The following is a 15,343-nucleotide window of genomic DNA, read 5'->3' on the forward strand; positions in this document are numbered from 1 at the left end:
TACACTCTTCTTCTTCTAAGTTCTCAGTTAAGTTGTGGTTTCATCAAACTCCTTTCCCTATATTAATTCGCCCAATTGTAGAAGACATCATGTATCTTAAAGGCTGCTTTAGAGTTTGTTACTTTTTTGTTTATTTCAGAACCTAGAAATGTTATTGCTGATGCTCTTGCTAAGAGGGCCCTGTCCTTAATGAGGAGGACAAATTGACCTTTGTCTAATCCCTCTCTTTGAAAATGGGAGTGTATCTTGCTCTTTTGAATAGATTAGTATTTTACAAAAAAAAAAGTTTGTAGTTTTAATATGGCAGATCGTATTACCAACCAATCCATCAGCCCCACTTAAAGCGCCCCGCCCATAAACCAGCAAAACCTACTGGCACTAATAAATGTGAGGCAAAAGGTTCCATGCACGGTCTTGTCCCCCTCTCACAATAGGGGGTTGAAATGACGAACCCTTCCTCCCCCCAATTTGATGCATCATAACCCGTTTTATCTTAAGCAGTCGTGCATGAAAAGCCTCCCCTAAATGTATTACAAAAAAATTTGGAAGAAGATTTTCTGAGCAAGCAAGCGAGGCATAGAGGAGCACACACCAGTGATGAATTGTGCAATGGAGGGAAGCAAGGTCATTTCATGTCAAGAGTTGGATTTTCACATGCCTTATCAGAAGGGAGTGTAGCTCAAGCAAGTTTGGGTGGGTGGCCCACCGACCTAAGCTGCTTAGTAGTCAGATGAACAGTTCACCTATTTTTGCCACATGGAAGGATGATGTGGTAAATCCCATCGTTGCTGCGTATCTGGAGAATGGTCTAGATTTCGATCACATGTGAAATTTTAACCTTAGATTGTATCCCTTAGTGGTCTTTGAACCCTTTTTAATAGTCTTAGATTTTCAATGCTTTGTTTGACCACTAGAGGAACTCCATAACGAAGATCAATGTACAACCAAATTCAGTGCTTCTCAATTTCACTTCTTTGGCATCTGAAACCAAAGCATGGGCCCAATATATGAGAGACTCTCCAGAAGTTCTCAAGGTTCAAATCTATGGAGTAACTCTTATCACTCCTATGTCGTTTTCTAGCTTTACTCAGATTTTTTGGGGTGCAAAACCTAATTTTTCATTAACCATCCACCTCTCTAAGCAGAAGATAAACAAATAAAACAGCTAGGAATCGCATGAAATTTGTTATATCTTCTTGGTAAATAGTTTCTCTTTTTCTCAAATAATCTCCAAAAATTGACGCTGAAAATCCAGCAAGCACTCATCAGTTGCTTTTCAGATTTTTTTTTTTCTGGCTATCTCATTCTTCCAGACATGCACCACAACTTTTTTGCTGAAGTTTCAATTTTTTTGGCTAAAGACATGCACCACAACAAAATTAGCTAAAACCTTGACAGCTAGACTTAAGCAATCCTTACAAGTTACAACTTCCAGGGACGCAGGTAGAGCCGGCTGCATGACCTGGTTACAGATTCTTAAACACATCGTAACTTGTAAGCGTCCCATCCTTGAAGACGATATTCTCTTGCAGCCTCAGCAGGGTTTGCTGCCTTGATAATTCCACGGCCAACAATTATGATATCACTTCCTCTATCAAAGATGACCTGAGATGCCATTGGATAATACCCATTAAAGCTGCTACAAGTCCATTAATAATCTAAAGCACTATCAGTCGTTTAAAATGCCTCTGAACTTCCTCAGGGCAAAAGAAAAGGGGGGGGGGGGGGGGGAGTGGAGTAATTTGGCATGATGATACAAGATAAAAACTCATAATAGCAGGACATCCATACCAGGATACAGATACCGAATACTAAATATGCCTCTATGTTTTCAGTTTTCACGTTAAACCTGACCTTGCCTCCACAGCATCAGCATGGACAACTTATTTTCAGCTATTGAAGCCAGAAAATATTGTGTGTTTAGCTTCAAAAATTCTGTTGCAAGGGGATGCAACAACTTTAATCTACATTTGTTCTTTTTTTTTTTTCCCTTCAAACCGTGAGTAGGACTCCAGCCAACCCCAACTTATTAGCACACCCACCCACCCCCCCCCCCCCCCAAAAAAAAAAAAAAAAAAAAAAAAAATCCTACTCATGGTTTCTTCTTGCTATATAATCTCATTAAGGAACTGACACAGTGTCCATAATGAAAAAGTAACTTACAGAATAAGGTGTGTTGTATTGCTGGCCCAGTGCATCACCTCCAGTGACCATTTGAACTCCTGGCGTTGCATGGATAAATGCTGGATTTACTGGTCCCCCTTGCCATGACGCAGGATTGACAGAGATGAACCCAATTACAAAATCTGAATGATCTTCAGCAATCTTCGCAGCTGCAGCAGTGTAATCTCCTTTGGCAAGGTTACCAGATGAGCTCATTTCAGCAAGGAGTAGCAGGCCCCTACCACGAGGCAAACCCTAGATGCAGTTCAAGAATTTTCTCTTTCAACACCAATGTGTGGCTAAATTTCAAATGCAGATCCTAGATAAAATGTTGCAGAAAACTCCAATCGCAATTTACAGTTGATTCAGCATTATAATAATTTAGCTATGTTGTAAAATGCAAACCTTCAGCTTCAGACCATCCACAATTCCAGGCCCAGAGATTATGTGAGCATTAACTATATCTGCCCAGTCCAGTATACGGAAGACACCTCTGTGAACAACAAAGCCATAATACTGAAAAGCAAAACATGAAGGGGAAGCAAGCACAAAGAAAACTAAGGAACTGAATCTCACCCTTCATACTGCATAGTCACCGTATTTCCAATATCAGCAAATTTACGATCTTCAAAGATCAAGAAGTTGTGCTTTTCCGCAATCTTCAACAGAAATAAGCCCAATCAAATAAAACCTCACAATAGTTTAAGTTAATAAACACTCAAAAAGGCATAAACCCATTACATACACAGAGACACAAATCTACTTCCAATTGGAACCAGATTATCACCTTCCAATATCAACAGACTGCCATAAACGGTGTCCTGGTCTAATCTATGATCATGAAGTACAACAACAAATAAGATTGGTCTAAGCATCATATGACAACCAACAATAAACACAGGAAGGGGTTGGTTAGGAATATAGACACACTTAAAGGGGTTAAAAGATTAGCATTTCCATCAAAATTAAGTTTTAATAACCCTCTTGCTGGGTTCTTAAATAACATCTTTGGGGAACAAATATTTAGATGGTACAAGAAGAACCAACATAGAGGGTGGATCTCGGTGCAACGTTAAGGTTGCTCCATTGTGACCTAGTAGTCGCGGGTTCGATTTGGGAAACAGCCTCTCCGCGACGCGGGGGTAAGGCTGCGTACATTATGACCTTCCCAGATCCCATAGTGGCGGGAGCCTCATGCACTACGGCCTTTCTTTTTTTAAGGAGAACTAACATCTATCAGAGACATGTATTTTTGGCAATGTTTCATTTTATGAAAAATGTCTTTATCAATCGAATGACATGAAATGAGATATAAATATGTTGGCACAAAGGTCGCCAGTTGGACAACGATCTGTGCAAGTAATCTAAACCATAATGTAATTCATCTTTCTTTATTTGCTGAGTAACCAAATGAAAAGAGCATTTAACAACACAAAGCACAAGAAAATAGGAAGGCATGAAATATGTAAAAGTAACATATGAGGAATAAAATACATACAGAGCGAAGCTGAGAGCCAAAGTCTGGAGTAAAATCAGGCAATATATCCACATGGGTTTTCAATAAGCAGATCTCTGGTCCAACCTACACACATATGCAGAAGAATCAGAATAGAATCAATGAGTAGAACTTCCTTTATTTTTAATAAGGTATGAACAATGACAAAGTAAAAAGAACGAAGGTCCACATCAATTAAGTAAACTAGCATCATATAAGTAAAAAAAATAAGGAAAGAAATTTGATCAGCTCTTTCTTGCCCACCAGCTTTTAAAGAGGATGAAACTTGGATCAGCTATTGTAACCAAAACTCCTCATCTAATGTGTCAGAGAAACCGTTGCTGATTCACTCCCAAATACAAAAATAAAAACAGGACATTCTGTCTACATTTTTCTTTTGGGGGTGGGAGCACTGAGAATCAGCAGCTTTTCATGCAAAACTGGAGAAGACATGCTTTATGGCTGTCATCCCCTGCAACTAACATCCATATTACTTCTTCCACCCCCGTCTTTTGGCATCACAAACACTCTACAGAAAAATATCATCGCAAAGATTTACCAGCATTGGAGTAGGAACAGGTAAATGAAGTTATCAGCTTCCTATTAGACAGGATTCGGGGGTTGTGTCTGAATGTGCAGGTGCAGACATACAAATGTATTTGTTCAACTACTGCAGAAGAGGCAATGAAACCTCTGGGATAATGGGGTTTAGATATAAGACTGGTGGCAATAGTGGGGCCCTATTTTTTCTTTTTAAGTAACCAAGTCCTGAAAGGTAGCTCTTAAGAGCATATGGCATAGAACTATACAGCTGAAACTGCCACTTGAAGTTTTTTAGTTGAGTATAACATGAGGAATGTGTGACACTTATTGTCTGCTAACTCAACCGACACATGTCAAAATCATTTCCAGGCAACAGCCCCCTGCTGTTTTGTTATGACAGCAAACCCACACTCAGTAGCTATGAATCGTCTGTGTGTGTATCGTGCCCAATTATCCATCAGAGAAGGTTGAGGGTGATTCATCTAGCCATATGGATGACTCTTCATTTTAGCTACACGGCCATATGGAGGGAAGGTATAACTACAAGACCTATATGCAGGTCTGGCCCCCAAAAGTCATCACATGTCTCAGTCTCAATTGCAAAGCAACAATGCCAAAGGATCAACAACTATAAAAATACCCCATGGACAAATTTAACAAAAATGGTTGTAAACGACTACGGCTTCTTTTTGCATGAGCTCATCATCTGATTCAATCTCAATTGCAAAGTAACAGTGCCAAAGGATCAACAACTGGAAAAATACTCCACAGACACACCCAGAGGAAAAATACTCCACAGACACACCCAGAAACCCAATATTTTTATAACCTTCTCTTTTTGGAACAAGTCTATTACTCTATTTGATCTAAATATCTTAAAATGCTTTTAGAACCCTCTCCCCCCTGAAAATTTATTTTTAACCGTTCATATTGATGCTGAAAAAACACATGGTTGAGTTCACCAAACAAACACCTAGAGACACGTATACATATGTTTGAGATCAGCTGCTAAAGCTAAATTTTGGTCCAACTGAACTTACAAATCAGTCCTATCTACCCATTTATCTTTATACTAACATTACTAAGACATGACAAGTAACTTGGACCAGAGAGTTCAACTGGCTTTGTAGCTCTGGCCCTGAGATATGCCTCTCTCTCTTTCAATCTCCTTTATTTTTCCTTAAATAGAAAAAAAGTTTTTAACTTTCCCTTTGGTTGATAACTCTAGTGTGATTCACTAGCGTTGTCACGGCAAGGTATGTGATAATCACCGAAGTTTATAAGAAAACTTCCATGAACGCCGGCAATCGTAAAGCACGACTACATCAAAGTTTAGCATTTAGAGTTCTCCACTTTCTGGTTCTTAACAGAAAAGAATCAAATGAAGGGTAAACAGAGGAGCCAAACCTTATCTGCAAGAGCAAGCAACTCTGCAGCAGTTGAAACATCAGCAGCCAAGCACAGGTTACTCTCCTTCGCATCCATCACCTCAAAAAGCTTCTTCCCAGTTGGATTCTTAATCATCTTCGCTCTCTCCGAATACGTAACCGAAACCTTCAACTTTTGAGGCGGCGGCACCGAGGCAGGAACAGAGACCCTGCGATTCTCCTCCAAGAACGCTTTAACCGTCTTCTCCATCTCCTCGGTAACCCTACCATTCTTCTTCAGAAAGCCAACCATCTCGGTTAGCTTGATCATCGAATGCAATTGAATCCCATTCTCAGCGAGATTCTCTCTCCCTCCCTGTTCACGATCGATGAGAACCACAGCATCCGTGACCTTCAATCCAACCGTCCTGAGGGGCGCGGCAGTCTCAAGCACCGAAGCTCCACTAGTGACGAGGTCTTCTACAATGAGACAGCTCTGGTTCTCCTTGAAAGAACCCTCGATAGCCTTGGAAGTGCCGTAGTCTTTGATCTCCTTGCGACGCATGAGCATGGGGATGTTGTTGGAGACTGAAACGCAGGTTGCAATGGGGAGAGCGGTGTAAGGGACACCACAGACGAGGTCGAAGGTGCAGGAAGAGACGGAGGTGATGAGAAGTTGAGAGATTTCATTGAGGAGAGATGGGTAGGAAACGATGAGGCGGAGATCGATATAGATTGGAGATTGGATGCCTGATTTAAGCTTGAAACTGCCGAACTTCACAGCTTCAATGTCATGGAGTTGCAGAACCAGAGACTCCATTGACGATGATTTACGGCAGAACGAACAGTGAGAGAGAGTGAGAGAGAGCCTCTGTTTAAAAATTAAAATCTTAAGATTGAGGTTTTAGGGGCTTATTTATCGGATCTGTGGTTGATTTAACTGCCACCAGTCGAAGTGCTAAAGTAGAATAAAGCGGTAAGCTTTCCATCCATCATTTTACCCAAAAAACATTAAAAAAAAAGCTTTCCATCCATCATTAAACAATGCGCTAATGCGCAAAGGAATCAAAATATCATTACGGATCGGTCGAATGAATCGGTCATGACCCGATCCTGCCGATTCTGATCACTTTCTAACACCAGGGTTTAAAAAATCGGTGAATCGGATTGGGAATCGACAGATTCCGATTTTTGTCAATTTTTTAATCGTAATATTCATACTAAAAGATTCCCGCTATTTCTAAATTCTAGACCGATTCTAGGGTTATTCGGATTGGGAATCAATAGATTCTGATTTGGAATCGACAAGGTCTAATTTCGTTACCAATTCTTTGTTTTAAAACCCTGACTATCATAGTCTAGTTCTTATTGGGGAACAAGTTGAGTCTAGTCTAAAGAGTCACAAGACCATGATTTAAAGAATCAAATCGGAGAATTGGCCAATTCAAATCAAATTGAACAATCTCAATTCTTTTTTCAATTTTTTTTTAGGGGATAAGAGTAGCTTGTATTAGATGAAGAATAAATTATAGGATTTATAGTCTATAGTAGGTTTTCCTTCTTGCATCATCTCGAACACAATCAGAGAGTGCAGTTGGGAGACTATCTACAATAGTATTTTCATCGTCGAATAACATTTTGAGGTCGAACAATCCAAGTTTAGAGGGCAAGAAGGAGAGACATGGATCAAAGAAGTTGCAACATAACTTCTTGACGGAACAAAGAAGAAAGAAAAGGAGGAGAAAGATAGAGGTTTCTATGGGAAGGTTTCTGCGTGAAGGTACTGCATCTTCTATTTCATTTTGGATGGCCACCGGTATGCCAAACCCAGTGGCCCACGACGTTGTTCACTCCTCAACTGATGTTGTTGGCGAGGATGGGAGGATAGATATGCAACGATTGTGGGATAGCCTCTTCTCATGAGGCCAAGTTAAGGAAGGGGTGGATGATATTTCGTTTGTTGAACCCACTCTCATTGATGGTAAGAAAGTAGCATGCTGCACTGCTGAAGAGTTATCAGAAGAGACAGATAGGTGGGAGGCTGCGTTAGTTGGCTATATTTTCGGGAACAACCCATCGTTTTCCACCCTGAAGACTTTTGTTAATGAAAAGTGGTCCCATGTAACCATGTAGGGGAAGTTGAAGTTTTTGGACTAGAAAGTGGAATTTTTGTCTTTGATTTACAGGATGCTGATCTGAGCCGACAGATTCTGGATGAGGGCCCCTGGACATTGGGAACTCAATCAATCATCTTGCGACCATGGTCACCCAATGATTCCCTCTCCAAAAAGAAGAGACAGAATTTCCACTGTGGGTCAAGGTATAGGGTTTGAGCCTTCATTTTTGGGGAACTCGGGCCATAGGTCAGATTACAAGCGTGCTTAGACGACCCATTTGCATTGACACGCATACGTCTAAACGTGAGTGTCTATCATTTGCAAGGTTTTATGTTTCGATCAAAGCTTCAGATGGTTTACCTACTTCTATCCCTATTGCTTTGGAGGATGGTAGCATCATTGAGCAATATATTGAATACGATTCCCCCCCCCCCCAATTTGCAATGTGTGCCAAGTCTTTGGCCATAGTACCCAAGCATGCCCGAGAAGTGATGCAAATCAAAGAAAGAATTCAGAGACACAACATGCTGCTGAGATACAGATTAAAGAAGGTTGGCAATTTGCATCCAAATGTCAGGGGCGACGGAAAGCGACCATTACTAGGTATTGCAGCTCCACCAGGGGTACTGGAGTCAGAGCATCCGACTGGTGGTTCATTAGTTCCTCGGTGAAAGGTGGGAACAGTTGCTGTAACCAACAAGGCAGTTACTTAGAACTCACCTACTAATGGGGACGCGACTTCCACGAGCATCACTAGGCCAACTGCCTTAGTTATTCGTTATGGGGTAAGGGGCTCTAATGAGCGAAATAAAAGTGGGGCGGATCTGGTGGAACATGGGGGTGGACGTGGAAAGGAGAAGATTGTGGAACATGAGGGTGACCGTGTAAAGGAGAAGGTGGTGGAACAACAAGGTGGTGCCTTGCCTGTGCACAACCCACGATCTGGTGGGATGGACTTAACCCTGTCGGCTACAAGCAGCACAGCTTTTGAAAACTCCCATGGTTTTGGCGAGATCTCATGCAAATGGTGCTCCTATACAAATAGGTGATGGAACCATTTCTTTCCCAGTGGCCCCAATCTTGAACCTTCCTCTGGGGAATTGGTTTGTTTCATTGAACGACCAAGCATCGACTGATGCTTTTAGCAACATGAGTTTGGCGGTCTCCACAGCCGTTAGAGAATGTGAATGTAGCCTGAGGAGGAGCAACCCCTTGTAGTGCTCCACTCATCTAACGTCTAAATGATTAAGTTTGGATCGTGGAACTCCAGGGGTATAAATGAACCTAGAAAACGTTGGGCAGTGATGGATTGGGCATCTTTTAATAATCTTTCTTTCTTTGGAATTGTTGAAACTTGTGTGAAGCCTGGCAATTTTGACAGTTGCTATCGGACCTTCGGTAGACGATGGAAGGGCTTAAACAACTATGAAGCCTCTATTACGGAGCGTATTTGGGTGCTATGGGACGATGACTTTGTCTCCATCCAAACCATAGTTGTCTCTACACAACTGATACATTCAGTGGTTACTATCAAGCAAACCCAACAGTTGTTAGCTGTTTCATTTGTCTACGGTGCAAATTTTGAACTGGAAAGAATGGAGTTGTGGGCTACTTTGAGGTAAATACACTCCACAAACTCACTCCCTTGGGCGGTGATTGGGGATTTTAATTCCATCTGTCACCCCAATGAGAAGATGGGTGGGAGACCTGTTACTCAAAGAATGACTCAACCGCTTGTGGATTTCATGTCAATGACCGATGTCTCTGATCTTAAGTGGTCCGGTTGTTTTGTTACATAGAATAATAGAAGTTGTAGTGATGATCGAATTGCTTCTAAGATTGATAAAATATTGGTAGACTGTAATTGGCTTATTGCCTCCATCCTCCCACGTAATCTTCCATAACTCAGGGATCTCCGATCATAGTCCAATGGTGGTCACCCTTGGTTCTCGTAGTCAACGGCGAGGGAAACAGTTTTACTTCTATAATCATTGGGTAGACCCTGAGGATTTTCTTCCGCTGGTTCGTGAGGTTTGGAGCACAAAAGTACCAGGCACACCTATGTTTGCTCTGGTATATAAACTTAAGGCCTTGAAAGAGAGGTTGAAGACTTGGAGTCACACAACATTCCATAGCCTGGACAACCGTATTGAATTGTTGAATTCGGAGAAATTACAAACACGACTACAGATTACTAATGCACGTGATGACTTGTTGAATTCGGAGAAATATTCTTGTCACCATCTCCGGCATTTGATGAATGTGAGGCAGTCTGAGTTGAGACAACAGGAAAGAATAAAGCGATTGAAACACGGTGATGGTAACAGTGAATTTTTCCATAGGTTCTTGTAGGAAAGGAGAAGTCAAAATAGGATTCGTTCCATCCTTAAATTCGGCTAGTGATCGTCTTACTGATGAAGTGCAAATTCGGGAAGAGGCGTTCATTACTTTGGGGCTACCTTTAATGGGTCCCCTCAGATTATCTGTTCCAATTTTGATATCCCTATTGACCGCTCACTTGATGCAATGGAGTGTGCTAATATGTGTAGGGAATTCACCGTCGATGATATTAAAGCAATGGTGTTTGCTTCTGATGATGACAATGCTCCAGGGATGGATAAGTTTGGTGCATATTTCCTCAAGAAATCTTGGGAGATTACAGGGGGTGATGTATGCAATGCAATCCTTGATTTCTTCAAAAATTTGAACTTACCAGACCAGCTGAAGCTGTCCAGATTAACCTTGGTGCCTAAGGGGACTATTCATAACACTTTTAGTGAGTATCGCCCAATTGCGGCAAGCTCCTTCATATACAGGTTTGTTTCTAAGTTGCTAGCAAATAGAATTAAATCTATTATGCATAAATTGATTGGGTACAACCAGTTTGTCTTCATTGAGGGGCGATAGATTGCAGATAATGTGCTCCTTTGCCAAAAATTATTGTATGGGTACCATTCTGATCATGGCATGCCACGCTTTGCAGCGAAAATAGACTTGAGAAAGGCTTATGATTTGGTGCAGTGGAGTTTTTTATTTACCCTATTGCAGTGTTGAATTTCCCTCCTAGGTTTATTAATTGGGTGTCAATGTGCATTGTGAACCCATCATATAAGGTTTTTCTTAATGGTGCTCAGTCACTACGGTTCAGCGCAAACAGGGGACTACGCTAGGGCTGCCCAATGCCACCTTTCCTCTTCAACATTGTGCTCCAAGTGTTTACTGATTCTTTAGCAAAGGCAGCCAAGGAGGGAACCTTTGCTTACTACCAGTTTTGTGACAAGCCTGAGATCACCTCCTTATGCTTTGTTAATGACCTCTCTTTTTTTGGCAAGGCAACCACATCGAATGCTGATGTGCTGAATTGCATCTTTAATGCATTTTCTGAAAATTCTAGTCTTACAATTAATCATGATAAGTCCTATATTTTCTATGCAAATTGCTCGAGCAACATCAAAGAGTATTTTCAACGTACTCTTTGAATGGAGACTAGTAGGTTCCCTATCAAGTACCTGGGTGTACCATTAGCATCCAAATCTCTTATGGCCAGTGACTTCTCGGAGCTTATATCCAAAGTGGAACGTAAAATCACCTCTTGGAAATCCTGAACTCTATCTTATGCTAGTCGATTGACACTTTTGCAATCAGTTGTAATGGGTTGCATTGTAGATTGGATTAGTCTATTTCCTATACCAAAGTATACTATGGACTGCATTGAACGAATGATGGCGAGATTCCTATGGTTTGGAAATAAAGACAGAGGTATGCACAAGATTTCTTGGCTCTCGGTTTGCTCCCCAAAGGAGGAGGGTGGACTTGGCTTAAGACATCTCAGGGATTGGAATCTGGATGCTCTTATGAGACATACTTGGAGTATTGTAGCAAATTCTGCCACTTGCTGGGTTTCATTTATTAAGCATCGATGGCTGAGACGAGACTTTATTTGGTCCCTACTAATACAATCTTCTTGCTCTCTCACTTTCCGTTCGATTTTGGATACCCGGACTATTGCAGCCAGATGTTCTTGCCATTTGATTAAATCTGATGGTGGAACTCTACTATTGTTCGATCCTTGGTTACCAAATGGCCCTCTTGGGAACCAGGGAATTTTGATTGTCGAGCCTTTGGGGCATCACTCGTTCAACCATGTTGATATCTTGCTTTCTGCAGCTGGAACCTGAATTGAAGAGGTTGATGACATAGCAATTCGTGCAAGATGGAACTCGATTGAATGTACAAGAATACACAAGAGACTACCAGCTGATACTGTGGTTTGGATGCCATCCCCTAATGGTAAATTTTCCTTGAAAATGGCATGGGAAGCGGTTCGAGAACCTGGGAACGTGGTTGAATGGTCTAAACTGGTATGGTTTTCCCACACTCAACCTTGTTTCTCTTTCATTTCATGGTTAGCGGTGAAGTGCAGATTCAAAATAAAAAGCAAACTAGAGCTTTGGGGAATGGTCGTTGACACTAGATGTATTCTGTGCAATGTTGAAACAGAAACCATAGATCATATTTTTTTCAATTGTCCATTTACTGCTATGATTTGGAAGGAGATTCTGAAAATGAATGGGCATGATAGGGAACCCCTTACTACCTAGGTAGATGAGGTCTCTTGACTATCTTCTCATTTTAAGGAAGACTCTCTTTTGTAGTGTGAAGAAGTTCTCCTTCGTGGCAAATGTGTATCGTGTTTGGCAAGAAAGAAATGCATGAGCCTTTCAAGATGAAGCTAGTTCACCACTATCAGTTCTTCATAAGATTCTCCAGGACACTAGAGGGCGGTTCTCTGAGTTGGACTCTCTAGTTCAAGACAACATCAAAAACCAATCCTTTTTAGCAAATGGGGCATCCGTGTGTCTCTCTCAATTTATGTCAGGATGTTGCTTATACTTGGCCCTTTCCACCGGAGGGATGGTTTGCAATCAATTGTGACGGTTCGATGTGTGGTGATGTTGGGGGTTATGTAGCCATTGGGCGAAACTCCTCAGGCACTGCGGTCTTTGCTCAAGCAGAGGTGTCCACGAGAAGAATGTGATGATAACTGAGCTCCTTGCTATTAAGTCAGGTTTGGTGAAAGCCAAAGCATTGAACCTCTTACAAGTTCAGGTTCGTTCTGATTCCTTGCTGGCTATCCAAATGATCACGGGGCACTATTAGGTTTCATGGTCTGCCATGGGGTTGATAGAGGATATACATATGTTGTGAGACTCCTTTTGTAACTACAGCTTTGCACACCACATGAGAGAGATTAATTGTTGTGCGGACTTCTTGGCTGGCTTCCTACAGTCCTTCCAAGAAATCCATCTTTGTATTAACAACCTTCCAGAGGCACTTTCCAAACTTATAAAGAGTGATGCCAATGGAAGGAAATATTACAGATTGTAATTCTGTCTTTAAATTGTTACTAATATAAGCTCCCTTTAATCCTGCCCCCCACAAAATAGCATTTCCATCGTCGACAAAACATACACGATGCATTGTCGTATGGTTTCACACGCGTCTCCACGAGCCCAAATAAAACAAGCTGGTTTGAGTTTGCCCAATCCACGTACAATAGCCCTGCGTTTCACAGGCTCATTTAAACCTCGAGTAATCCATGCACCAACTTTGATCATTGAGAAGTTGGTGAAGTGAGACGAGGCCAAGGGTGTTTTGGCACGGACTTCTCTCTCTTTCTCGAGTAACATTAGGTGAAGAGGCATTCACATCATTCAACGTGTTCTTTGGTTCGCAGAGCACGGTAAACCTATTCCCATGGGGTTTCGACCCAAAAGATTGGGACATGGTCCACACAAAGGGTTTGCTCCCAGGTGGATCAATGGGCCATGTCGTGTCATGTAGTCTAGACCATGGTGTAATGGGAGTCTACTTCCCATTAGTGCCAAGAGATACATGAAGAGAAGTGATGGGGGGGTGATGAGCACATTTATGTGTGAAATCTTAGGGCATAAAGCATACATTTTACCACATTGGACAGAGTTACTCGCTGCTTTCTTGTGCTTTTCAGGTTGTAGGTGATTTCTTGTGAAAATGGAGGAGATGATACTAAGAAAATGTTTTAAAGCTATTTAAAGGTGTTAATGGCTTGGATGCGTAGCCCATCGAGTCAGCTTCGTAACGGTTCAAACGGCACTTGATTCGGAGTTGAAACGAAGAAGTTACGCCCGTTTTCATAACGAAGCACGAAAATGGTCTATAGGGGTTTATTTGTAATTATTGACAGTCGGCTGGAGACAAAGTGAAGCGAAAGTTCAGATTTCAGGGGCCTTAACGAATTATTAGAAGTTATATTTCTTGTACCCGAAAGATTCCATTTGGAGGGCTCTGGACAGTCCAACTTCAACTTGAGATATCTTGGGCTCCCGAACTCCAATAAATGGACGAAATTTGGGTCTATTTTGGGTGATTTTTTATAAGGAACACATTGGTGAGGCATATATAAGCACCTCATACTCCACGTTTTTTGAAGGACAGAATGGGTATTTTATTTATTCTTGAAGGAATCCTAGTCATCACCCTTACTCTCTCTCTCCTCCAACTTCTCAAGGGCACTTCTGAAATTCTACTTGGGATAGATTTATTTTGAAAGATATTCTCTCATCTATGGAAAGTTGAAAAGTCAAAGATGTTTTGATTTTATTGCTTGGAGAAGATATCTACAAAGAAAAGGAAACACTTGTTAGAATTGGAAGTTTACTTTTTAGAAATAGAAGGTCTATGTAAACAATCTTCTCTTCTTCTTCTTTCTATTTTTTTCTTTTTTCTTAGGATTCAAAGCATTGTAAAAGAGAAAGGAGAAGAGAATATTCTCTTTTCTTAGGGAATATTTCTCCTACACTACCCTCTTCTCTCTTCTCCTCTCTTCCCCCTATAAATACCCCTTGCCCTTTGGGTTGTAAGAAGTGAGTTTTTTAGTTCAGTTTTTAGTTAGTTTCTAGTTCAATTTTAATTCAGTTTTTTTAGTGTAATTTTTACTTCATTCACTTAGTGAAATTTTCTCTTCTTTTCCTAGTTTTGGCTTAAGTTCTTAGTTTTGATTTCAAGTTCTTAGTTTTGATTTCATAAGTCTAGTTTAATGGTTGTAATAGTTTTAGTTTAAAGCTTATAGTCTAAGTTCCTATGTTGATGACAAGACATGGAGATTTAGAAGAGGAAGCCATGGTGAGTTTATTCAAGTATTCAAGCACATTAAGGTATCTCATTCTCTAAACCCTTAATCTCATTCTCCCTTTCCTCTATCTCTCTCTATCTTCTTCTTCTTCTCCCTCTATTTCTTTTATTTTTTTTATATGGTTGTGATATGTGGATGCACTTTTATTCCCTTATTTCTTTTTATGTGATTATGAAGTGTGGCTGCGTTTTTGTTATTCCTTTCAATTCGCTTTAGTTTGATAGGTTAGATGCTCATATGTTAGGACGCCAATTTAATCCCTTAATTTTGTTAGATGTTTATGAGTTAGGATGCATTAATTTTCATTAGTTTAATTAATTTAATTTAACACTTTAATTTGGTTCACTTTGCATTACTTTTAAGTTAATTAAATAGAGTGGCGTATATCTCCTCGTGTTCGACCTGTAGCTACGATTGACCCGTACGCTTGCGGTATTATTTTAACTCAAACAGGGGGTACCCTTGGAAGCCACGTCATCTAGAA

The 15,343-nt window shown here is 40.8% G+C and overlaps 1 protein-coding gene across 2 annotated transcripts; it reads right to left on the reverse strand.

Moving 5' to 3' along the window:
• Positions 1-1,196: 1,196 nt before the first annotated feature.
• On the reverse strand, positions 1,197-6,459 carry LOC122652319 (uridine 5'-monophosphate synthase-like). 2 transcript variants are annotated; one of them, XM_043846030.1, is made up of 8 exons: positions 6,427-6,459; positions 5,609-6,396; positions 3,662-3,745; positions 2,740-2,822; positions 2,569-2,656; positions 2,164-2,418; positions 1,373-1,605; positions 1,197-1,326 (listed from the first exon to the last, which is right to left on the reverse strand). In XM_043846030.1, exons 2-7 carry the CDS (start codon positions 6,386-6,388, stop codon positions 1,477-1,479), a joined length of 1,419 nt encoding a protein of 472 aa, XP_043701965.1. In that variant the 5' UTR covers positions 6,389-6,396; positions 6,427-6,459; the 3' UTR covers positions 1,197-1,326; positions 1,373-1,476. The 2 variants fall into 2 exon arrangements, with proteins under 2 accessions (XP_043701965.1, XP_043701964.1); XM_043846029.1 differs by having other exon boundaries at positions 5,609-6,427.
• Between the last annotated feature and the right edge of the window lie 8,884 nt (positions 6,460-15,343).

This window comes from Telopea speciosissima, chromosome 2 (assembly GCF_018873765.1).
Source record: "Telopea speciosissima isolate NSW1024214 ecotype Mountain lineage chromosome 2, Tspe_v1, whole genome shotgun sequence".
In the NCBI taxonomy this organism is placed as follows: domain Eukaryota; kingdom Viridiplantae; phylum Streptophyta; class Magnoliopsida; order Proteales; family Proteaceae; genus Telopea; species Telopea speciosissima.